This window comes from Beta vulgaris, chromosome 9, assembly GCF_026745355.1.
Source record: "Beta vulgaris subsp. vulgaris cultivar EL10 chromosome 9, EL10.2, whole genome shotgun sequence".
Lineage (NCBI taxonomy): Eukaryota > Viridiplantae > Streptophyta > Magnoliopsida > Caryophyllales > Amaranthaceae > Beta > Beta vulgaris.
The window spans coordinates 28892297-28918527 of record NC_079210.1 but is presented as its reverse complement, the minus strand read 5'-3'; the positions used below and the strand labels follow the sequence as shown (position 1 = coordinate 28918527).

At 36.9% G+C, this 26231-nt stretch overlaps 3 protein-coding genes across 3 annotated transcripts; all 3 read right to left on the bottom strand.

The window, feature by feature from the left end:
- Positions 1 to 883: 883 nt before the first annotated feature.
- Positions 884 to 1561, bottom strand: LOC125493575 (uncharacterized). Its single transcript, XM_048637041.1, has one exon. It carries the CDS (start codon positions 1559 to 1561, stop codon positions 884 to 886), a length of 678 nt encoding a protein of 225 aa, XP_048492998.1.
- A 1485-nt stretch (positions 1562 to 3046) lies between these two features.
- On the bottom strand, positions 3047 to 3691 carry LOC125493574 (uncharacterized). The gene has a single exon (XM_048637039.1). The coding sequence runs from the start codon at positions 3689 to 3691 to the stop codon at positions 3047 to 3049; it is 645 nt and encodes a 214-aa protein (XP_048492996.1).
- An 11124-nt stretch (positions 3692 to 14815) lies between these two features.
- On the bottom strand, positions 14816 to 19433 carry LOC125493221 (protein trichome birefringence-like 42). Its single transcript, XM_048636358.2, has 4 exons — positions 18636 to 19433; positions 18127 to 18298; positions 17424 to 17608; positions 14816 to 15410 (listed from the first exon to the last, which is right to left on the bottom strand). The coding sequence occupies exons 1-4, from the start codon at positions 19094 to 19096 to the stop codon at positions 14900 to 14902; spliced, it is 1329 nt and encodes a 442-aa protein (XP_048492315.1). The 5' UTR covers positions 19097 to 19433; the 3' UTR covers positions 14816 to 14899.
- Between the last annotated feature and the right edge of the window lie 6798 nt (positions 19434 to 26231).

Below are 26231 nucleotides of genomic sequence, written 5' to 3'. Positions count from 1 at the left end.
GACTAATGGGAGACCCTTAGTGAAGATATCAGCAAGCTGATGACGAGAAGGAATATGTAAAACCCGTACCTGGCCACGGGCTACCTTTTCACAAACAAAGTGAATATCAAGTTCAATATGCTTGGTACGCTGATGATTCACCGGATTACCAGACAAATAAATTGCACTAACATTGTCACAATAAACAAGAGTAGCTGTCGAAATAGGAAAGAATCACAAGAGCTAAAAGTTCGATTACAAGCAATCATCTTTTTTTTTCTTAAGAGTAGCTAAGATAGGAGCTCCGGGATGACCCAAGCGCTCATGCCACGTGGATGAAGCCAAGGCAGCAAAAGCAGAAGAAGGTGGGGGCAAGAGTGGTAGAAAGAGGATAAAGAGCTCCTTGACTCTCACATCTCATTAGTTGGCTCCCTGTTTGAAGATCCTTCACAGAAAACCCAAAAGGATCAAATTCAATAGAAACAGAATTATCAGTGGTAAATTTGCGAACTGAAATTAAATTTTTAACAAGCTGGGGAGCATGAAGAACATTTTTAAGGGTTAACGAGGCATGGGGGGAAGGTAAATGAGTGTCTTAATAACTATGAACAGGAATAGAATTACCATTACCAACAATTATACCACGAGAATTGCTCAAATTAAAATAGGGAGAGAGAGTACCTTGATGAGAAGTCGTATGACAAGTGGCCCCAATGTCCATATACCAGTTTGGGTCAGGAGGAGTGAGCCCAAGAGTGTATTTACATAGCATTTTCAATGTCAGTTGGGCTGGAAACTTGAGAAGGAGGCACTGCTGCAGCAACATAAGCCTAATGATGGGATGGACTGGTCTGGAGCCCAACACGCCAAGCCCAACTGAACTGGAAGAAGGTGCTGGTCTGGGTCAAGAAGACGTGGGGTAAGGAGAAGGAGGGACTGCCCACGCCCCTAGGCCCCACCCCCACGGCCACGCAGGCAGCGCAGGCCCCTGCCCAGCCACGGCAGTGCTATTTCCCGGACTGCGACCACCACCGGAGTTCCGGCCACCACCATCGGAGTTCCGACCACCACCATCGGAGTTCTGGCCACTACGGCCACCGTGCCGACCACCATTTCCACCGAAAATTTTGTTTTTCCCATGATTTGGACCACGGTTTCGGCTATTATTACGCCCACCTTGAGAGGGGGGTCGGTTTTGGGAAGAATCCGGCACCACATCATCTGTTTCACGGGCAACCAAGGCGACGCCGGTAGAGGCTTTTTTTGCAAGACCCGCCTCCTGAAGAGTAAGCATTGAACGGGCTTGATAAAAGGGAGGAAGAGGGTCACTTTGGCGAATAAGAGTAGCAACTTGATTGTATGACTCGGTGCGACCGGAAACCATTTTAAGAACAAGCCGATTATTAGAAACCGGGGCTCCCACATTTTTGAGTTGATCCGATAAGGTCTTAAGATGTTGATAATATGCAGAACCATTAGGAAAATTCTCCATATGCGTATTAGAGAATTCTTGTTCAAGAGTGACGGCACGAGAATTCTTATTGTCCTTAAAGATATCACGTAAGCGATTCCAGGCGTCCATAGCCGTGGAATCGGGCTCAATGATGGTGTGTAAGAGATCAACAGAAATAGTCGCATAGATCCATTGGAGGACCGTAGCATCAAGAGTAGACCATAACTCTTTTTCATCATCCGTAGAGGGAACCTTCTGTGGTTCCGGACGTTGGAAACCACGAGGGCAGGGTGAAAAGACTACTTGCCGTCAGTCATGGTGGGGGGGCAAGGGACGCAACCGAGAAGGAGGGTGGCGCCGAGAAGCAGCGGAAGAAGACAGAAAAGGGGAGAAGAAAGAAAGAGGAAAATCGGCCCCTAGGAAGAATCTGATACCATGAAAGTTTCCCTCAACTTCTCATTATCCAATATTCACAAGTTATACAATGTTAGGCTACAAACTAGGAAGTAAATAATACACTTTCCTAACTACAGGAGGTAGTCAAGGAGTAATCTATGTACATCAAAGAATATCCTAGACTAATATTCTATTAGAACTGTTTTGAACGAAAAATTAGGAGCATGGAAGGTTACGATTTTTGGTGGAAAATTGATAAAGAAAATAAAAAAAGTGTTTGAAAAAATTTTGAATTGAAAAATCAGTGTACTTTGATTCGATTTTGGTTTTGATCCAATTTTGATTTTAATGGTTGTGAATTGATGATAAAAAAAAAACATTCTTCTTAGTTAGAAATAGTGACACAAACAACAATGCTTGACAGTACCACTACTTGCCGCCAATGTTGTAGAGTAAAAGCTTCATGATTGCTCCTTTGATCAGAAACACCAACACAACAAATTCAAACCAAAACAACAATCATAAAACATAATTTCGCAGAATTTACAGCAATTAAATGATAATATTATATGAAATCGAAAACCTAGGTTGAAGATTAAAAAGCAAAGAAATTATAGTAGAAGAATCAGATTGAGAGATGAAATGGAGGAGAGAGAAAGTACCGGAGGAGAGAGAGTGAGCAAAAAAAAGTTGGGGAAAAAAAATTCGTTTTACCTGTTGCAACAGGTCATTAACCTGCTGGGATCAAATTTGGCAAAAGTGATACATAGTTGAGACAACTCAAAAATAATCTTTAGTTGGGACTGAAAATGGTGGAACGCCCATAGTTAGGACTGTTCCTTTCAATTTTTCCAAAACAATAAGAAGTATTTCTTTTGAAACTATAATACATGTTAATTAATCCCATTGAAGAAAAGGCTATATATTGCATTATATATATCTTTGGTTAAATTTTGATTAATGTTAATGTATTCAACTTAGTAAGTCATTAGTAGAGGGTACAACAAATAATTCAATTAGATTTTGTGTACCGTAAAAAGGTAGAAAGGTATAATTGATAATTTTCCAAGAGTTTTGATACTTGTTCATGAGTATTATCTAAATAATCTTGTAGATCTTTTATATTAACATAGATAATATTTTATGTATATATATATATATATATATATATATATATATATATATATTTTGACGACAAGAACAAACATCAAGACTAGACTAACTCCCTAGGTTACCTTGTCTTGCTGCTCTAGCAAGCTCATGAGCTGGTTCTACCTCTGTTCTGTTTACCTTTACAATATCACAGGAAATAAATTTGTGCCTAATGGTTCTAATATCTTGGATGATGGTGGTTATCTCGTAAGCTTGATGTTGACTTTCAATTGCTCGAACAAGCTCTGCGCAGTCTGATTTGAAAGCCACCTGAGTAATCCCTTTGGTGTGTGCCTCTTGCATACTTTGAAAAAGGGCGTAAGCTTCAGTCTGTAGTGGGGTTAAGGCCAAGATAATCGCTTTTCCCCCAAAAATTTTGACGTTATTCACTGAAGCCACCCATCCTATACCTGCTCTTGGATGTTGGTTTTTATACCTTTTCCAAGCTCCGTCTACCAGAATGATACATGTTGACTCGGGATGTGAATTGTTTTGATGTTGCAAAGGCTCTTGAACATTGGGGCTTGTCTGAGAACTCCTATGATATGTTCCTCTTAACCTTCTGCTTTCTGCGTATTCGTGCCTGAGTGCCTCTATTCTCTGGTAGATAGCTGTAGCGGTGTAATTCTGGTTTCGGAAGACGATGTTGTTCCTATGTATCCAGATTGACCAGAGCGTGAGGGTGAATTCCTGAGCTCTCTCCGATTTCATTCCATCCTCCTTCCTGAACAGGTTTAGGAAATTTTTTATCCAATCGCTGATAAGAATGTTAGTGGCCGACTGAGTTTGGATTCCCAGATAGGAGCATGCCCAGATGTGTTTTGTGAAATCACAATCACGAAATAAATGTTTTGTGCTTTCCAAATGCGCTTGACATAGGTAGCATTTTCCCTGCACTGGAATGTTCCTCTTTATTAAATTGGAATTTGTTGCGATTGCATTCGTGAGTATACTCCAAATAAAGAATTTTCATTTTGGTATGGAGATCAGAGGCCCATAATTTCCTCCAGAATTGTCTGCTATCCTGGGATACAGATAGATTTCCTTTGAGGAGAAGTTAGTGGGTATAGTCGTCCTTAACTTTCAAAGATCCCGATTTGGATTCACTCCAAATATAGCGGTCTTGTATGTCTTCCATCGGGATGTGGGTGGAGAGTATTCTGGTGGAAGTACTCATATCGAAGCCTCTCCTCACGAGTGGGACGTTCCAAGATTTATGATTTTGCATCATCAAATCCTGGACCTTATTAAGGCATATGGTTTCCAGGTTGATACCTTGTTTGAGCTTGACCGACCCGTCTTTCAGCCACTTGTCTGTTAGAATGTTAGTGCTGGCCCCGTCCCCTATCAGTTTCGTGAATCCTTCTCGGCAATCGTGTATTGCTCTGCATAGTCCTCGGAAGCCCCAGGATGCCTTACTTATATGAGCTCTCTGTAATACAAAATTGACGGGGGAGGACTTGTATTTGGCACAGTTAGTTGGGAGAGAAGAGATTGTCTTGCTTCATGGATCCGAGTAGCTTGCTTGGCGAGCAGTGCTTTGTTAAATAAATGAACGTTACGGATGCCAAGCCCACCCCCTCCCTTTGGAAGCTCGATGGTGTCCATACTTTTCCAGTAGATAGGCTTCGTAGTTCGAGACCCATTCCATAAGAATCTTGCAAATATCGAATTTAATTTATCTGCTGTTTTCTTGGGAATCAGGAAGACGCTAAGTATATTGAGACTCACCATGGATAGAATGCCGTTAATAAGAAGGACTTTCCCTGCATGTGATAAGGAGAGATGATTCTAGCTTGAGATTCTTTGCTGAACTTTCTCAATTAGCGACTGAAATTTCCGAGAGCTCTTTCCGTCGACTTCTATGTTGCATCCCAAGTACTTCCCGAGAGACTCAACTGAGGGAGTACCCACTATGCTCCTCATAAATCTTTTAAATCTATTGGGCGTGTTAGGGCTAAACAAAACATGGGATTTGTGATAGTTTATCACTTCTCCTGAAAGTCGACTGAACAGCGACAAAATCTTCTTCAATCCATCACAAGCGCTAGGGGTCGCTTTGAAGAATATTAACGAGTCATCTGCAAAAAACAGGTGAGATAATTCTGGGTTGGATCTATTTAACTTTATACCTTGGAACACTCTGTCGTCTAGACTCATTGTTAGTAGTCTAGATAGGATATCCATTACAAGGATGAAAAGATAGGAAGATAGAGGATCTCCCTGTCTGAGACCGCAAGTTGGTTTGAATCTCTATGATGGCTCCCCGTTGATCGGAATAGAGTACGAGACAGTCGTGACACAATGCATTATCCAGTGTCGACATACAGCCGGCACGCCCATTTGAGTTAACAGCCAAAACAAGAAGTCCCAATCGACCTTATCATATGCCTTGAACATATCGATTTTTAAAGCTGCCAGGTATTGTTTACCTTTCTTCCTTTGCTTGATGACGTTGACCAGCTCGTGGGCAGTGAGGCAATTATCTGCCATAATTCTTCCTGGAACAAAAGCATTCTGGTACGGGGAGACAAGCAAGTTCAAAATTGGCTTTAGTCTGTTGGAGATGATCTTCGAAATGATTTTTTATATAACATTGCACAAGCTTATGGGTCGGTATTGACTCGCTTCCTCAGGTCTCTCTATTTTCGGAATAAGGCATATGTTCGTAAGATTCCATTCCTGAAGTAGGAAGCCGTTTGAGAAGAAATGATCAACTGCTTTCCAAACGTCATTGCCTATTGTATGCCAATATTGCTGGTAAAATGTAGCTGGAATCCCATCTGGTCCAGGGGCTTTGAGGCTTCCCATCTGGAAAACTACGTTTTTGACCTCATCTGGCGATATCGGTTTGACTAGTTCCAATTGTTGTCCTTGAGGGATTCTTGGGATTAGATGTTGGAGGGTGTCTAATTCAGACCAAAACCGACTCTCATGGGTTTTACTTTGGTATATGTTTGTGAAATACGTGAGTAATTCTTGCTGAATCTCCTCCTTTTTTGAGACCCATCTGCCTGTTGAGCTCTTCAGAATGAGTATTTCGTTCTTCTTTCTTCGGTGTTTGGCTTTTCCAAAGAACCACTTTGTGTTGGAGTCGTCCCAGGCCGTTCCTTTGATTTTTGCTCTTTGTTTCCAGTACTTTAGCTGGATTTCTAGCTTCTCGATATTTTCCTTTTTGAGTTTTTCATCAATATCTCCCCCGTGATTGAAAGGAATATTGGCTTGAACATTTCCGCACTGGTCTAGAGCCGCTCTCCATTGGATATTATTTTGCTCTTTATAATTTTTGCACCATTCGAAAAGGTCATACCTTATGTGTTGACATTTTTGCGCTACCTGATACATCGGGGATCCGTTCACCGGCTTGTTCCAGTGATTAGTGACAGTTGTAGCTACTTCGTCGAACCTCAGGCACCATACCTCTAGTTTGATTTGTGTTTTTCTTCTCGGCTTATTCGGTGAAGTGTATGGCAATATTGGGCTATGATCTGAGACTAGAATCAGGAGGGTTAGCAGTGTTGCTTCCGGATGTCTATGAATCCAATCTTCCGAGGTGTATGCCCTGTCCAATCTTTCATATATCCTATCCGATTCTGAGCAGTTATTGCACCAGGTGAAAAGTTGCCCCTGGAAAGGTAATTCTGATAGCCTCAACTGGTTTCGCCACATCGAGAATTGCTCTTTCCCCAGTATGTGATCAGATCCTCCGGATTTTTTGCTTAAAAACTCAATTTGATTGAAGTCACCCATTATTATACTATCCAATGAGTTTTGGGTTATGCATTGGGTTAAAAGCTCCCAAACTTCACCCCTAGATTCTAGGAAAGGAGATCCATACAGCAAAATAAGGTTCCATATATATACTTTTTCGTCAACTACATCATTAACGATACAAGCAAAATAATTAGTAGAGCTACTGCGCAGATCTAGGTTTACATCATTCTGCCAAAATAAAGCAAGGCCACCAACATTATTTATCGGATCAACAGTGGCAAAGTTAGGGAAGCCTAAATACATAGCTAGCTTGCTTATAACTAAGTCATTAACTTTTGTTTCAGAGAGGAATAGGATTTGAGGTGAGAAACTGCGGACCATCCAGCTTAGAAATGGAACTGTAGGGGAGTCCGCTGTCTTTAAGCCCCTACAATTCCAAGACATTGCTCTCATGGAGCTTCAGGAGACTGATTAGGCCCAGTGTCCAAGCCATCTTCTCCAAAAAATGCTCTTTATTTGAATTTCTTGAATTTCTACAGAACGTCTTGCCTTTTTTCTGAAACCCATTTATGAATGTCCAATGCAACTTCATTCACAAATTCTTCAATCAGAGGTTCAAAATCCTCGAACTTCCTCTTTTTTTCACAAAGTAGCGCTTGCGAAATGACTCGCTTGGGCTTTGGGGGGTGACCCACTGCCCTCCTTGGTGGGCCGAGATTTTTAACTTCGGGTACTGCTCCAGAATCAGAGGGATGAACTGCTAAGGGTGCGGAACAAATACCTGGGTTTGGATTTTCTGAATTAGTGGGCTGAATTTCCGGTTCTTTTCCTTTGGGCTCCTCATATTCAACCGGATCTTCCTTCAAGTTGGGCGCAATTTTTTTGTTTGGGTTGGCATTAATTTTCTCTACTGAATCCGCCGCATTCAAGACTTCCTTCTCATCAGATGAAAACCCAGAGACCTCCGGCATTTTCTTTCCTGTCTTCATAACCTCTCCTTTTTCTGCCATTTTTATAACTTCATCTAGACCTTCGAATTTCCTTTTACCAAGAGCTACGTTTTCTTTTGCCTCGTTTTCCATGCTCGGGATTTGAGAAGTTGACCACACAGGGAATATTGATAACTCAGCAAACTGAGATGCCAGGATTCCGGCGACTGTTGAGTGATAAGAACTCGAAGAGCCTGTTTGGAGTGACGAATGAGATCCGGGAATTAAGAGTGGTGTTTGTGGGGAAAGAGAGGAATTTTCAGCTTGCAAAATGTTATGAACTTCACTCCAATCAAGTTGGTCTCTTTTAGGCAGAGTTTCAACTGAGGTCCCCCCTCTAAACAAAGCATCTTATGAGTTAAAAAAGGAGGATAAGCTACTAGAACCTATTAAATTTTCCCATGAAATGCGGAGTTCTTCGTTATTGACTTGTGGGTGAGAAAATGGTTGAAAAGGAATGTATTCTTCAAAAGGAACAGGTATGTTAAATTGTGGAAAGTTGCTTTCGAGTGTTTGTGGATGTGAAGGAGATAAAGGTAAATTCAATGGGTGGGTTATTGTGTTGGAGGAGTGAGGTGAGCAATTATTGGACTCCATGCTGCCAGGTGCTATTTCATTTGGGTTAGAGAGCTGTGAATAATTTTTATTTGGTGAGAGAGTGGGTTTAGATTATTAATGGGGGTATTATTTAAAGGGGTGAAGGCTTCATTTCTTGGGGTTAAGTCAGTAGTGAGTTTAGGAAGGTGATTATGGATATTTTGTGTTTTAAAAATAGGAGAGAGAAGAGTCTTTGGGGAAATGCCAGCAAGGCACTGCTCCCTCGCCGCCTGCAGATGGATTTGATCAGATGTTGTCTGCGATTTGGTGAGTGATAAAATTGCTCCCTTAGATCTCTTTGCTTTTTTCTTAAAAATTTGCTTTGAAATTGATATTACCCTTTTACCCTTACTTCCCTTATTTTCTTTCGGCCACTTGGATGGGGGTTGTGGGATTTGCTGACTCATCACTTGAGTGGCCCACCTACTAGGCCCACCCTTCTCATAGTGCTTTTGAGAAGGCCCGTAGGATCGGGGTTTTTTGATGGGCCCGAATTATGGCACTCACTGCTGTTGCATCACCTTGAAGAAGACCCGTGGTTTATTGATGCACTTTGCATTTCCTCATCATTGGTTTGATTTCCACCATCGCTGTAACACCCCAGAATTTCAAAGCGGAAATGAAAGAAATAATAATAGTATTAATAGGACGATGACGGAAACATCGTCTTCTGGGAATGTCACTACTACAAGAAATGCGATTACATAACTAAGCGATAAACCAACATAAGTAAATAGTATAAACAAATTAAATTAATTAGAGTAATAACTGAAAGAGAAAACTGACTCTTCAACTAACTAAAAGTTTAGGCCTAAAACACCTAGCTTTTTAATGCTCACAACTCAACTCGAGCCCAAAACCAAAGGAGAAACCCATCAACATAACCTGCAAAATATACAACAACTTTCACAATCAGTGGGGAGTAACTAGCAGTTCTCCCAGCCCAAATAGGAACAGATAATGAACTTAAAGAAATTAGAAGCAACATCAAAGAACACATATATGTACTCTCTACTAAGAGGTACAAATAATCATAAGCGACCAATAAGGAAAAAATCCACTATCACACCAAATCCCTGTCAACCATGCAACAATGCGGTCAACAAGCTCAAACACAACAGACCATGCCATCTGTGAGTAGACTTATTGGACCATGCCGCCCAAGGCCTATGTTGCTTATTCGAGGAACCATACCGCCTTTTTCGAATAGCCAACATATTCGAGGAACCATACCGCCCTTTTCGAATAGCTAAATTCTACGGATCATACCACTCGTAGTGAACCAATGGACCATACCGCCCAAGGTTAAGTAACCAAATCCTAGGACCATACCGCCCTTAGGATAATCAAACACAAATTCCTAGGACCATACCACCCTTAGGATCATCACACAAATTCCTAGAACCATACCGTTCTTAGGATCACATATCTCTAGAACCATACCGTTCTTAGGATCACATATCTCTAGAACCATACCGTTCTTAGAATCAGCTAACACAAATTCCTAGAACCATACCGTTCATAGGGTCAATCAAACACAAATTCCTAGGATCATCCCATCCATAGGATCAATCAAACCCAATCAAATACGATGTATACACGACAAGGTACACACAAGATCCATCTATTCCAACATTCAATTGTATACACGACAAGGTATACAAGCAAAATTCATCTAATCCAACATTCAAATTTATACACAGCAAGGTATACAAGCAAATCAAATCCAACTAACCAACAAGGTTCAATCGTGAGAATACACAACAAAGCATAAGCCATCAACACACTCCAAACCAAATAACCATAGGCTTCCCAACAAAATAGGGCACATACCCTTAATGTAACACTTAAGTCGACCAAACAATACTCAAACACCCTTAGTATACATATCTAAGACCACTCAAGCAAAGGTACACAAGCTGTAGACCAAAAGGAAACAAAAACGCAACAGCACGACTCAAGAGGCAGACCCCTCGTCGCGAGGTGCGACGAGCATCGCGGGTCGCGACAGCCAGCCATCGCGAGTCGCGACGAGGCTCGCGAGTCGCGAGCAGCCCACTGCCGTGGCCTGCGAGCTTCGCTCGTTCGCCCACAACAACTCCTTCGAGTCTAGCACCAGCCACCCACGCCTACTCCAACCTCAATGACACATCGACACACACACAAGCACTTCCAAAACATCCATACTTCACCAATAACAACAACGACAACTAAGATTCCAAGACGCAATCCAAGTAAATCAACCAAAACTTATTCTAACACACTTAGCATACATGCCTAACACAACACCAATCATCCTCACATGAGGCTAAATCTCATCAACAACGACAACTTCTCAAAATCCAAAGATAACCCAAGTGAACCAATGAATCAATTCAACCACAACAACAACAAGGATACAACTAATCAACAAAACTTAACAAGATGATTTATAAGCAATCCAAGGTATGAAAACAACACCAACAACCATGAAATACATGTAATTCAATCATAAAATCCTCTAAGTTCCACCTAGCATGATACACATTCTCGAACGTGATTTTAACACTAAGTTCACAATCTATTCTCTATCGAACTAGAATAACGCTAGTTACCTTTTTCTTGAATGTTGAAAACTCTTATTTTGCACTGCTCTACTCCGACCTTGATTCCCAGTGATCAAAAGCTCGGATTCCAAATCTCTCCGGTCAAAGTAAAGAACAAGATGTCATAAACATTCTCTCCAAATTGGAAGACTATCCAACGGTTAGATCTCCGGCTACGGTTGTTTTTGTGAAGGTGCGATAGGGAACAAACCGGATGACTCGTCTGATTGCAACGAAAACTGCAGTCGCGTGTTCCCCTTTCTTCAAAAACAAATTATAGCACGAGCAAGATCTTTCCGAGTAGATTGATTTTGACTACTCACACGTTCAATTCGGATAAGAAACGAAGGAGATATGATGCAAACAAAATGGGTGTGCAGAAATGGACGAAAATCCGAGAAGAGAGAACTCTTTCTCTTCCTCTCTAAGGATTGGACGGAAAGTGGGGGTTACAATGCAGCAAAATCTGATTAATAACCTTATAAAGCAAAGGTTTAAAGGTGATTATAAAGGTGGGTTAATGGGGAATTAAATAGGGAGTTACAAGAGGCTCAAAGGTTAGCTTCATAAGCACGCACCAAAACTCTTCATCCTCCACAACACAATTGCTAATTTTCGGCTAGCATGACACGCCACAAGCAATGCAACATTTCATCACCCAATTAGTCGGTCCAACAACGTTACGAAAATACTACGCGATAAAACGGATCCTAAACGCCCAAATAAATAACAAAACTAATATAACAACTTAAAATAATAACTAACAACTTAAAATAAATATATATAAATATATCACAACATAAAAAATATATATACTCATTTTCATAACATGTTCCAAAATAATTCAAAAAAAAATTATTTATTTTATGAAAAGGAAAATACCATTTTAAAATAAACAAACACCAAAAATAAAGGGTTAAAATTACGGGGTGTTACAATCACCATCGCCATCGCTGTCATTATCGGAGCTACTACTTGAAACCATAATTTCTGGGGGTCTTCTCGGCTCATCCAATTTAACAATTGTGGTCATGAATTCTGGGGTGTGGGGTAACCCAATTATTCAGTTTGAGTATAGGGACGTAGTTGAATTACCCACCATCATGGGTGCCTCCGGTTGACATGCTTCAGCCATAACTTTTTCGATATCCGCTTTAGCTTTTTCCCAAGATTGTGTGCATAAAGAGCTTTTGTGACCAATATTTTCTGTATATTGTTAGTGAGCATTTGCGATTTGTATCCTTGACCTTTGTTCTGTACAGTATAGCCAAAGGAAGTAAAGGAAACACTTAGGCCAAATATTACTTCATGATATCAGGCCTGCAACGCCCCACTTCTCCTCATTCTTCCCACTTTCACTATTACATTTTTAATCAAAGGCAATGATTAAAATGAACTAATGCAACGATTGTTTTTTATATATATTGAATAACCCATTTCAATTTAGGTTCATGGATTAAGCTATTGCAACGACTTTATAGTAACCGTTGCATTAGGTATATCTGTAGCAACGACTTGGTGATGGTCATTGCATTTGATGAAATAATAACAATATTATAAGATAAGGTCGTTGCGTTAGCCACTTCACAAGAAATTTCACGCAACATTATCTAAGTTCCCTCAATTTTTTTTCACGAAGTTTTAAACACTGCACAAGAAAGTAAAGAATGTATTTTGAATAGCCTTATCCTCGTAAAACAAGGAAAAACATAATTCCGTTTACTCAGTTAATTGACCGAGAGCGCCAACTGAAAAAACCCTATCAATGTTTGCCAACAGATTTCAATCTCCCAAATCTTTCCTATCAACTGAAAGCACGAACTGAAACTGATTGAATCATATATTATCTACAAATAGGAAGAATTCACAATTGTCATTATATACTAAGAGGAAGAGGGAGAATTCACAAGATTGCCTTCAATATTATTCCAAATTTCTTCCCTAGTTCATGTATATCTGCAAAATTGAGGTCTTCAACGCAGCAAGTAGGCGAAATTAATCAAGAAAACGCGAGCACTGAGGCAAAATTCCAGAAAAACAAGCAAAGAGGCGAAATTTCGAATACAAGTCGAACTTCAAAGGTGCGTTCTTCTATTTCGTGAATTCTAGAAATTCTTAAAAAGACACAAACCCAGTTGAGCTTCAAAATAAAGGTACTTTCTTTAATTTCGTGAATTTTGGAAATTCTTTAATCAATTTCTGGAAATTCTCTAATATTACATTTATTGTTTTGTTCGATGGTAATAGGATATAAATATAAAGGGTAAATTATTCAAGAAAAGATAGCAAAGAGTCGAAATTGAAGAAAACCCAACAAAGGGGAAATTTCAGATTATTAGTCGAGCTTCAAAATGTATGCTCTTCAATCAATTGTTCTTGGAGTTTTATGTTTTAGGAAAAATTATTTTAATTGTGAAATAAAGTAGCTTGTGTTACCTTGTACTAGTGATTATTGATAAATATCGTTACAAGAAAGATCAACTAGGAGAATCTTCCTTTGGGTTGATGAATGCTATTGTGCCGCAAACAGAGTATTGAAGAGGCCATGACGCAATATATATTTTGTATCCTCATCCTTAAAAGAGTGGGTCTGTAATTGTTTTTTGCTACTCGACTACTCATATTACTAGCCCAAGGAACTGAGGATCAACTTTAGTGCAAATATCAATCCTGTTCTCTTTTGGCAACCTCTTTTACATGGTAGTGTTGTAGGTTTGGGATCCGAATGACCCACATAAGTTGAATTGTTTGGAAGAAAGAAGTATGAGCTCATAATGTAGTATTCAAGAAATCATTTTATGGTTTCCTTGCTCCTACTGGAGAGCATGATCCTAGCTACCATGTTCTTTTCATACATAAAATTTAGAGTGCAATCTACAAGTTAAGTATTATCTTTTTTGGCAGGTGCTGCTTCAATGCATTAGTGATCAGACTCCTAGAAAAACTATGCTGTAACCTCACACTTGTAAGGACTTTTACGCATATTGACTGTCAGCCTCATTGGGTTTAGTCCTGGTAATAAAAAGAGAAGCTATTCAAATCTTTGCATATATATGAGCATTCTTGACTTTGTATGTTGAAATGATCTTATGTTCTCATTGGGATTAAACTCTATTAATGTGGTTGGAGCCGTGGGGGTGGTCACGGGTATGTGTGATTTTAGTTGACTTCATCATGGACCTCATCTACCCTAAAATGTCACTGGCTAAAATAATAACAGAACCTACTTTATTTCACAGCTAAAATAATTTTTTCCTAAAACAAAGCATTGAGACAGAAATAGAAGTGTCCTATAAGTTACTAACCATATGTTTACTTCCAGTTTAAAGGGGATCAAATATATCTACTGTGAGTTATTATCTCAGTTTCTTAAAGTAGTTGGCAAGAAATATATCACATGATAAACGTGTTCAGTCATAGTTCTAAAAGATGTCTTTTTTGACTAACCCTACTCCTATTTTAGTGGGTGAAACGCTTTGGGAGCTAGTTTGTTTTTATTGAATGTTCAAAGTTATATTAACAATTTGTTTTAAAATTTGAGGATTTTTTAAATTTTTTAAAATTTGATGCTAACTTAATGTTCTATTTTGCAACATACCGTTAAGGAACAAAATGAATAACATAGATAAAAAATGATAGATGCTTTAAAGATGGAGCGATGAATATGAAGAAGGAGTTGAGAAGTACATTAGTAAGGCCTTTGTAATTAAAGCACAAGGAACCAGATTTGTCGTACTTGCAATGTTTGTCATTATCGTTATTGGCAGTAAATAAATGTTGTTAGGCATCATATCATTATTAATGGTTTTGTTCCAAGACTGGTAAGTTGTTAGGTACTTAGATATAAATATTGAAAAAGAACCGGATGTGACAGAAGAACATGATGCAATATTAGACATGAATGATGACATAGAGGGATTGTTGCATGATACACTGAGAGAAGAACCGAATGAAGATGCAAAAAAGTTTTATAGAATAGCCTGGACGTGATAACTAGTTAGAAATTAAAGCATGTTAACGAATTCAAAGTACTATTAAGACCTTGGCATATTGCCAGGAATATTATCAAACAAGATGGAAGCATACAATAATCTATTCCAAGTATCTGGCAATCCAGGAAGACACCAGTGACTACAATCCACATGTCTTAAATGATCATCATTGTATTGTTTGGTGAGAGTTTTTAACTCCATGGTATAAATTGACGGATGTGCGTCAATTCTAAATTGAGAAAGCTCGGTTATATTCAAGTATCTGACTCCAAATTTGCTCATTCCTTTGATCAAGGTCTCAATTACAACAACAAAAGTTTTGGGGAAGCTTGATATGTAAGACTCTTCCATCTTAGGTAGTGTCACATTGTAGCACCATTGATCATATTTTTGACTGCTGTGCGTAGGCGAAAGGCTACGAAAAAACACATTGGTTTGCTTTGGATCCACGTTTTTTTTTATCCATGATGCCCATGTTCTCATCCCCCGTTTGTAAGCTAAATCTCTCGGCATCTCTTCGATTAACTTTCCCTTGTATTGGAACAAATCCCACCTACAACAATCAACAGTTGATAATTAATTTTTAATTTACGCATCAGTCTATACCATTAAACTTATAAGGAGTTACATTTATATAACTATATAAGTATATTACGTGGTAGGTAAGTTTTCTTTGACCACAAAATATATGGCATATGCCGACTATTATAAGTAACTATCAACTGATGAAATTTGTGTCCCACTATGTGTTCCACACTACCACTTAATATTATTGACCCATATTATGAGATTCAAGCCAACTTCTTATTATAAAAACAGAAACAACAAAGTATCAATGTCATCAACCAATAAGATTAACAATTTTTAGTACAATCGTTGTGCCACTTAGATTTACAACTCTGTCACATGGGGAACAATGGGGGAGTTTTTGTGAAGCTTTTGCAAAGACGAATGATTATATTTATTTTTGATTCATTAAGAAAGTTTGTGTTCAACACATATGCCATTTACAACGGTTGTGGCACAGATACATACTTTTTTCAAGTTAAACAATTTGTAAGGACTTCTACTTTGTTGTTTTATTTAGTTAAGGATGTATGGCTTTTTCTTGTTACTTTAAGGACCTTCAGCTTAACACCGAGCCAATAAATGGTTTTTTTGCATATATATAATACGATTAAGGGCAAGAATGCAAATTGTTTTAAAAATACTTTCAATCCTTTCTTTTTGCACCTCGTACACTCCTCACAACATTTACCGCAATTTTTGTACTAGACAAGCTCCCTTAATTCTTCTTCTCTATCATTACTCATAGTTAATGCTACTTCATTTCATTATTTATTGTAGGAAAATTTAACTGTATTTGACAATAATTAAGATATAAATATCCCCCTGATTTAACAAAGGCAAAAAGAATATTGAAAGAAACAATTCATTAACAAATCAATAGCATTTTCACAATTCAATGATTAGTTGCAGATTACAATTAAAAATTGGTCATCATCTCAAACAAAAAATAAAGGTATTATTAGGAATATTACGGAAAACAAAAATATAATATCTTATTCCTAATACTAATCATATAATTATTAGAAATATTCATCGGATAAAATTTCCCTAAGATAATAATATGTCATAAGATATTATCATATGTTCATTATTCGCAATATTCCTAATCGGTATTGTGAGTGAAATTTGAAAGTTAATTACACAATTCAAAAATTGAGGTGAAAGAAAATACCTATAAGTTGTAAAATACATAAAAAATTTAATAAGATAAAAGAGTTGAAGAAAAGATTTTCCTATATATTTAAAAACCATTTAAGAATCATTCATATTTATAATAAATATAGCATATTTTAAAATTAAATACAACTATCAAGTCGGCAACGAAACATAAAGATAACATAGGTTATTAACGGGATAAAAAGTGAATATGCATGTCCTTTGAGGTTAACTCTATTTTCTTCCAAAAAAAAAAGGTGGTATTATAGTTCTTTGCAAAAGTTACAATATATACATATATATGTCGATAGTATCTCCAACGCCGTTTTTAAAATATTGATGCCCTTGTGCGAATTATAAATTTTCGACCCTAAATATAAAAATATTATGCAAAGATTGTAAAAGTAAAAACAATGTATGTATTCTACAAAACATATCACTGTTCAACTATTTATGATAAAATAAAGCCTGAATTTGAACAATATGGTTTAAATCTTTTTACAACTTTTCAGCTGTCTAACAAGCGATGGCTTTGTGCTGTTTGGTCATTTCTTTTAATTCTTACATATGTTTTTTCAGCCAATTCTAATAACTTTAACTATATGTTCGTAAAGTTTATATATTATAGGGTGAAATCTTGAGAAGAAAAATAGAAATGAATAATAAAATTTCACTAGTATAATAATCGCTTGCAATCTACGTTTTTTTGTGGAAGATTACATTCAACGTTTTGAAATTGTCACCACAAGGATAACAAATTGTCACCACAAGGATAATAAACACTTAAAGTAGTTTCTAAAAATATTCTACATTATATATATTAACAATCCGAGGTACTTACGCTTTTATTTTATTGCCGTGAGTCCACCAGTGGGCTGAGTTAAAAACCATAATATTAGCACCGCTCCACTGCTTAGAATAGGGTGATATCTTATCAAGAACAAGAACTTTGCGGCCACTTTCATGGTTTTTGTCAAGGTCTACCAAAAACGGGCTCATAGTAAATTCAACTGTAAAATTAAAATCCTGCAGCCAAACACAAACAAAACATGAGTTATTAATATCAAGAAAACAACCTCAATTAAAAATAGGGTTTTTTTTTTCCCAGAAAGTATCTAATAAAACATAAGTTTTATAGGGAAGGACTTAATAACTTTTTTGTCTAAAAAGACCTATTTAAATACTTTCGATTGTTAATAACAACCAATTTATGATCTTCAAATCAAAACACCAAATTTCAGCTTTGACTGCAGAGAGCTTAGAGCACTGAGTTGTAAGACGGAATGAAAGAATTGAAAGAGTAAATTGTAGTTAAAAAAGTCAACGCCGAAATTTCGTGTTCTGGCCTGAAATTCATAAAATGGTTGTTATTAACCGCCAGAAGATTTTTAATTGGTCTTTTTAGACCAAATTTTTTAAGTCCTTGCGTGCAAAACTTGTGTTTTATTAGCTACTTTCTGAAAAAAAAAACCGTAAAAATAAACATACGATACTATAATACAAACTACAAAATGGGATTCTATTTATCCTGGAGTTCAATGTACCTTCGCTACTAGCCCCTTGTAGGCTTTCTTATCAACGATTTCAGCTTTAGATGAAGGAACTATAGAGTACAAAAGACAAGCAAGAGATTCCCACATGTTTCTATTGATTGAGTCCCCAACTATTATCATCCTCTTGTTCCTTAGCCTCTCTAACATGTCTTTTCCATCAAACCTAATAAAAGAGAAAAATAGTAGGTTTTATTGTCAGATTATACTTCAATTTTGTTGACCCATCAATTTTCAAGAGTTAAAACATAGATGCAAATAACTAACAATAATGGTATATCACAATCTGTACTTAATACGTATGTTCATAATATCAGTTTGTAATATTTTTAATTAACACGAATTGACGATATCAAATATCATAATCCTCTTAGAGGTTATACAAAAGGAAACACGACTTATGTTATGGGACGGATGGAGCAGTATTCATTGAGCAAACAAAACTACTAAGGAGAACTAAAGAAATACGTTTTTCTTTTATCAGTAACCAAGGAAATGCTTACAAAGGTATATCACAATCTCTAGCTTCCCATCTCCACTTCAGGTACTCGAAATCCGGCCTACCATTTTTTTGACAACTCGTGGTTTTATCCATGAAAGGGCATGTCATGGCATTATAAGTGGGTTTTTCCTCTGAACTGTAAACCCATCTTCCATCAAAAATATCACACTTGGCCGTCTTGGATTTTGGTGCCGGATTTTCTATGCTGCTAAGGGTGACATTATTTGGCTTGTGTGTTGGATAAATATTGGTGAAATTTGTAGGAAAAATCAGCTTTGTTATGGTAGTTGGTGGAGCTAATAATGTAACATTTGGTGCTAGTTCTTCCATAGAAGATTTAGCAGCTAAGAAACTTCTATTGTCTTCGATTTTGTCATTATAAAGGAGCAGGAGAAGACTCCCGCAAAAGAATCCTATTACTGAGAAGAGTTTCCATGGACTCAAGCCTGAGACTTTTTTCATGATTTAGAAACCTACTATATCTTGCTAACTTCTTAGCTGCCTTTGGTGCATATGAAATTAGTTATTAAATAGTTTCCTAACTTTTGTTATTCCCAGTTGCAAAAAAAAAAAATATTGAAGTGAATTTGGTTACTGACTTTCCATGGCGGCAATAAGATTAGATTACTAATACATTCATTTATAACGACTATTGGAACACCAAACGGTAAACCATATATTAATTCAATATTGCAATAGCCGCTTACAACTTTGGTCGTCATAGGAACCTGCGCTTTTCCATATAGATAGCATCAGTTTTTGCAAGACCATTTAATAAGGGAATAAGTGATTACTACGCATATTTAGCTAATATCAAACCGGAAGTAAACTTTTTTTTTTTTCCTTTAACAATGAAACATAATTATATAGTCCATACGTTCCATAATAGCGTTCCATAATACAGTGATGTTTGTTTTCTTTTCACGATCTCCAAGATATACATTTCACTTTCAATATCATTAATTTCTCATTAATAAAAAATATAAAAAGTTGATATTATAAAAGTACACATTGAGACGAACCTAACAATACCCTACATGAGTTTTTTTTTTTTTTTTTTTTGCATAAATTAATGAGAATATTTGGTCAAAGATTTAAAACTCTGACTTTAAAAAAAAGAAACAAATATTATATTATAGGTTCTCTGGGTACATATGTTGATAGTTTAACTACTATCTTCATCGTGTACTTGGAGAGCTGTAGGGAAGTGCTGCTGGATTTTTCTTAGAATTGAAAACCAAATTTTCATTCACTAGTGAGATGAGAAACTCAAGGATGCTTAGGTTGGAGTGATAAGGACCCAACTCATGATTGCATTTGATAAGCCACTTTGAATGATGTGATCGATTATGTTCTTGTTTGGTGTCTCTAGTGTATGAATATGGATCAAAACTGGATGTATAGTAATTGAATTTTGGCGACATTTCTACAAGGGGTTGATGAATTTATCTGAGTTGCATTAGAACATCAATCGAAGAATGGGTCAAAGTTAGTCTTATGTCCTTGTTGTGATTGCAATAACTCAAGGGGGTATCGTGGTATGGATCAAATTAAAGATCATTTGATTCATCGTGGGTTTAAGAGTAACTATACTAGGTGGACATGGTATGGAGAGTTTTATGATCTAGGTATGAGCTCCAATAGCTTGTGTGATGATTTGCATGTTGATCACATTGAGGTTTAATTTGGAGGATGAAGGAACCGATCGTCCGCATATGTATACCTACACTTTATATAAGAAGGAGAAAACAGTTTTTGTGAGTCCCTACATAAGTTAAAGGTTCCTACTAGATACTCGACAAATTTTAGAAACCTTGTCTCACTGAAGGACTTGAAACTTGTTGGTTTGAAATCTCAAGATTATCATATCTTGATGCAACATTTATTACCATTTTCAATACGAGGAATTTTGTCTTCCCAAGTAAGATATACGATCATAAAGTTGTGTTTCTTCTTCAGAACTATCTCTAGAAAGGTGATTGACCCTAACAATCTAGATAACTTGCAAGTCGATGTATTAGAGACGATATACCGATTTGAAATGTTCTTCCCACCATCATATGAAATTATATAATCATTTGGTTCTTTAATATTGACTAGTTACTAAATCTTATATTAGGCTAAAAGTGAAGAAGCGAGAATATCTCAGGCTGCTAACAATGCAAGCATCCTCATTTTTTGGGTCAAAAATCATATGTGGAGATGATTCCCATTTGTAAACGCAAAGGGTATATCCCTTCATCCTCTACAACATAATCTATTGAGTCCTCTACATCATCAGTGATTTCCACCCTGCCGGATCGAACATTGCCATGGCTTCTTGCGAGAAACACAAAAGATAAAAGAATCCATTGTAAGCATTCTTCAAAGTTTATAACATTTTCTTGTCTAATTACTCGTATTCTACTAATCATATGGTTTTTTTAACTTGGATGCAGGATGATTGGAAAAAGGAAAGAAATTGAAGGAGAGTTTACATTTTGTTGCATGTTTTCGGGAACATTGGGTTATTCTCGTCCTTTCTATATCCAAGAAAACCGTATATGTATTTGATTCACTTCGGAGACATAGATCCTTAGCTATCAAGACCCTGATGCATACGTAAGTTAATAATTCTTATATATACATGTTACTAAGTTTACATGTATTTTATGATATTTTAAATAATTTATAAATGTTTGTAGTAATTATTTTATTGTTACAATTTTTTGTACTTAGTGCATATACAAAATTCACGCGCCTTGAAGGTTCCACAAAAGGAACAAAATTGAATTGGATACCTATGCGGGTAAAGCTCTTATGGTTTTGTATTTAATACACATTTTATAATTCTATTTAGTATTTTTTTTCCGACTCTAATATATGTATTAAATTTGGTGTAGTGTGCTCAACAAAGAGAAAGAGATGAAAGCGACTATTTCGTGACAAGATACATATTACTAATCATCCGCTTTCTCTTTGAGTTAAATGATTAAAATGAGGTATATATATGTTATAAATTCGTTACTTTACTTATATCATTTTAAAGTTTATTAACTAAGTTAACATATTTGTAGGAGTTTCCTTCAAGTCTTGAGCCATACTCTATAAATGATATAAACGAACTCAAAGACCTTTTTGCGCACCACTTTGTATGGCTCGTTGAAGAAGAAAGGGCCAAGTAACTTGTTAGTGTTTGTAATAGTTGTACATTATTGGTTGAATTGGTTGATTATTGCATCATTGGTTGCTAGCTTGCTTGAGACGGTTTGAGATGTATTGAAACATGTGATGTTTGTATATATAACTTTTTTCCAACGATTTCTTGGGTTATCCAAATTACAAAGGAGACTCTGCCGAATTTTTCGCTCACAATTGTTGATCTAAATGTTTGTTTAGTTTTGAATCATCATATTTAGTAATATGGAAACAAACCAACAAACAAAGCTGAAAAAACGAAAAAGAAAATAGAAAACACACATCTGCGCCACACATGGCACAGGTGCGACACAGATGCCAGGCAATGTGCGTCGCACATTGCCCATGATGCGACGCATATCACTCATTTGCGTCGCATCCTAAGCAATATGCGATGCACATTACCCTTCCTATCCAGGCTGAAGCTCTGTGAAGTTGGGTGCGATGCAAATGCCCCTTCTTTGTTGGGCTGGGGAGAGCCATCTGCGTCGCACCGTATACAACGTGCGACGCAAATACCTAACCAATCTGCGTCGTTTTCGCATACGACGCAGATCAATTATAAGTCATCTGCGTCGAGACATGTGCCATCGGACTCAAGTGCGACGCAAATAGGGGTCCCGGGTCCGACACAAATCAACCTTTCTCTACTAGTGAATTCAAAAGTCATAATCGTGTACCACAAAGGTCATAAGCTAGGTTTAAGCTGCTATTCCCATTACTAGATACTAATAATGTAGATCACAAGGTCACACTTTTTCTGTTTTAAGGTCAAAACATAATAGTTTTATCTTCATATCGTGTAAGGTATGGATGTATCATTTGTTAGGTATAATAACTTAATAATTGATGATCAAATGTGTATTAAAGACTTTCAGAAAGAAAAGATAACAACAACTTTAAAGAATGAATCGAGTCCCATTTTTCTGATTAAGTAAATAATCGTTCAACAATTAATTTTCTACTCACTACGACCATGCCTTACAAAAGATATACATCAGTGTGCTTTCTGGATAAATAACAGTTTGACATTTTCTTTCTCAAACTTATATGGATATATCTTTCATAATTTAACTTCTAAATCTTAACTTTTAGAGAACCATATATAGGCATATTTTTTGGCATGATCAGAGCCAATGGTAAAGCACATGGTCTTTAATCATCATGGCATATCATGTTCCCTCTCCATAAAATCCATAGAATTTCCACAACGGGAAGATAACTTGTTGTTCTAAAGCTAAACACAAAATATAATTTATTAAAACCCAAGAGCAAGGGATCACGAAGGACTATAGATCAAAGAGAGTGGAAGAGGCTGCATGATTGAGTGATAGTAGTGATGCGAATTGTGAATTTATATGAGCCTTTGAATGAAGCAATCGATGGAGCAAAAGCGTTTCCAGTCAACTTTTTTTTAAAAGGTTGGTCATATGTTCCATCATGTCATTAGCTACATCAGTTAGTGAATGCATGGGTCGTAAGTCGATTTTATAATATATATTTTTTAATTACACGATATGATGATAAAAAAATATAAATTATGAGATAATATACAAACCATGATTTTACGAGAAACACCCAAATATCTCAAATTTATAATACTAAAACTTCTTGTGCATTTTGATGTGTTTTTTGTATCAATTACGTATTCAAAAATTTATATGACAAATATAATATTTTCAACTTTGAAATGTTGTAACAAATATTGTGATAAATGCATGAATTCTCATAATTATGAATTCAATAAAGTTGGAATAAAAACAACTACTAACATAATGCAACCCGTACTTTTTTGAGTGGGTTCAAATAATATATACACAAAAAATCTCGTGCATTTTTTCACTGGTTCAAAACTAGTAGCCTTATAAAAAAGCGCATCATAATTGAGGCCTTTTTTGGCTTTTATACCGACACTACTAAATTGCATCGTTACATAACCTACTAAATGGCATTTGCGTCGTTACATAGTCATTTAGTAACGACGATTCCAATTGCGTCGTTACATAACCTACTAAATGGCTATGTAACGACGCAAATGGGGCGACGCAAATCGTCCTTTTTCTACTAGTAACGTCGTTGCAGTAGAAAAAGGACGATTTGCGTCGCCCCATTTCGCATGAAAGACAAAACGACGCAAAAACCTAATTTGTGTCGCATGCTATTAAGAGTGCGACGCAAAACATCCTTTCATAAGCACCAGATAGGAGCTATATGCGTCGTACCCTATCGATGTGCGACACATATAGCTCATGTGCGTCGGACACTAAAGCCCATCCAACGCACATCATTAAGCCATATCTACATCTCACTTTATTAAAGTGCATTGTAGAAGGCTAATCTGCGTCGGACCCCTTGGCCCATCCGACGCAGATCAGCCCATTTAAACATAATTGGCTTCATTCTCGCTCGTCTCTCACTCAAACCCTAAAAAACCGTCTCCCTCTCGCGTCTCTCTCCTCACCCTCAAACTCTCTCTCTCTCTCCCTCAAACTCTCTCTCTCTCTCGCCCTCAAACTCTCTCTCACACCCTCAAACTCTCTCTCTCTCTCCGGCGAACAATGACGAACAAGCCAATAATTTGATATGAACAAGCCAACAACGACGAGATTGTGCAAAATCGACGAACTGATATGAAAAACGACGAACTCTCTTTCTCTCTCCGGCGACTTCGTCTCCAACGTACAGTCGACGTCTCTCACTTTGACAGGTTCGTTTTTTTTTTTTCAATTTGTCATTCTACAATTTCGGTTTTTCGTTTTTTCATTTTTTCATTGTATAAATCTAATTTTTTCATTTTTTCATTGTTTAGATCTACAATTTCGGTTTTTTTCATTTTTTCATGTTTCAGATCTACAATTTTTTCCTTTCGTTTTTTATTTTTACAGTGTTTAGATCCAATTTTTTCATTTTTTCATCGTCTTCGAGTTTTATACATCAGAAATTATGTTCTTCTATTTTTTTTACTTTTTATATCCAATTTATTTATTGACTTATTTTTCTTATTTTCATTTGCATATCTGTTTTTGGTTTCTCTGGAAGTTTTCTTCGTCGGAAATGGAAGGAAATTGAAGTTACGTTCTTTTTGTTTCGACTTCACCATGTCTCCCTACTCTCGATCTCGTTGTTTTAATTTTAGGAACTTTGTTGGTATATTGTTTTGTGTTCGAGTTGTAAATTATGGAATTTTGGTGGTTTATTGTTTTGTGTCGGAGTTTAAATTATGAAATTATTGAATTTTGTTGGTTTTTTCTGTTGTGTACAATTCACTTCTTCTACTGTTCGAGAATCGTCTTTACTTTATGGAATTATTGAATGTTGTAGTATATCCTAGTTCTAACAATAATTTTTTTATTAAAATAGCAATTTGCGTCGCACGTAGCACAAGGTGCGACGCAAATCACTCATGTGCGTCGCACCCTAGGCAATGTGCGACGCACATCACCCTCTGCATTACCCAATGTGCGAAGCTCTGAGAATTGGGCTGGGATAGCCATCTGCGTCGCACCGTATACGAGGTGCGACACAAATAGATGAAGATGTGCGTCAGATCTGCATTCGACGCAGATTATCGATAGGTCATCTGCGCTGAGACCTGTGCCGTCGGACCCAACTCCGACGCAAATAGGGGTCTTGGGTCCGACACAAATTAACCTTTTTTCCACTAGTTAGCGCCATTATTGACCTTTTTCTGTGTGCTGCAATAATCTTTATTTGTACTTTTATTAGAAAGAAAACATTTTGTTATTTATTTGCTTTGATGTTTTGTGGTAGTATCTTTGTTTGTAGATGGGGGAGCTTTAAATGCTTTTTGGTATAAAAATTCTTACATTTTACCAAAAACAAAACAAAAAAATTTCGTTACTAAAGATACTTAATTTCGCAACAATTAATTTGTTGTGAAAAATATGTTTCAAATCTTACCTCCAAATCGAGATATGCCAACAAAATATTATTCACGAGAAATATATTATTAATAAGTACCATCATTGGCAACGAAAATAAGTTGTTGCAAAAATCACTAGTAACGACATCTGCCATAACAGAGTTAATTTATTGCTAAAAATATGTTCTCGTTGCGAAAATATTTTTGGCAACAACTTTACTTGTTGGCTAAAATCAAATTTCTTGTAGTGATGATTAGGCTTGATTCGAGATGCGAGGGAGTTGAATTGAGAAACTTGACTCGAAAAACTCATGATAGAGTGAGAAACTCGAATATATCTGCGTCGTTCCGCATACGACGCAGATCAGGTCTGGGTCATCTGCGTCGAGGCCTGTGGCGTCGGACCCATGTCCGACGCAAATAGGCGCCTTACATCCGACGCAAATCGTCTATTCTGTACTAGTGATCGATTTTTCAAGTACTATTGATGATCAAATGTGTACAATTAACCTTAGGAATTGTAATACGACGGGACTT

What these genes read in the sequence shown, in the direction of transcription:
- LOC125493221 (XM_048636358.2), bottom strand. Translation starts at nt 19,096, where the DNA reads ATGAAAAAAGTCTCAGGCTTGAGTCCATGGAAACTCTTCTCAGTAATA. An exon ending in ACAAGGGGCTAGTAGCGAAG is followed by an intron (nt 17,609 to 18,126) that starts GTACATTGAACT and finishes GTTTGGCTGCAG; the next exon opens with GATTTTAATTTTACAGTTGA. An exon ending in CACGGCAATAAAATAAAAGC is followed by an intron (nt 15,411 to 17,423) that starts GTAAGTACCTCG and finishes TGATTGTTGTAG; the next exon opens with GTGGGATTTGTTCCAATACA.
- LOC125493574 (XM_048637039.1), bottom strand. Translation starts at nt 3,691, where the DNA reads ATGAAATCGGAGAGAGCTCAGGAATTCACCCTCACGCTCTGGTCAATC.
- LOC125493575 (XM_048637041.1), bottom strand. Translation starts at nt 1,561, where the DNA reads ATGGACGCCTGGAATCGCTTACGTGATATCTTTAAGGACAATAAGAAT.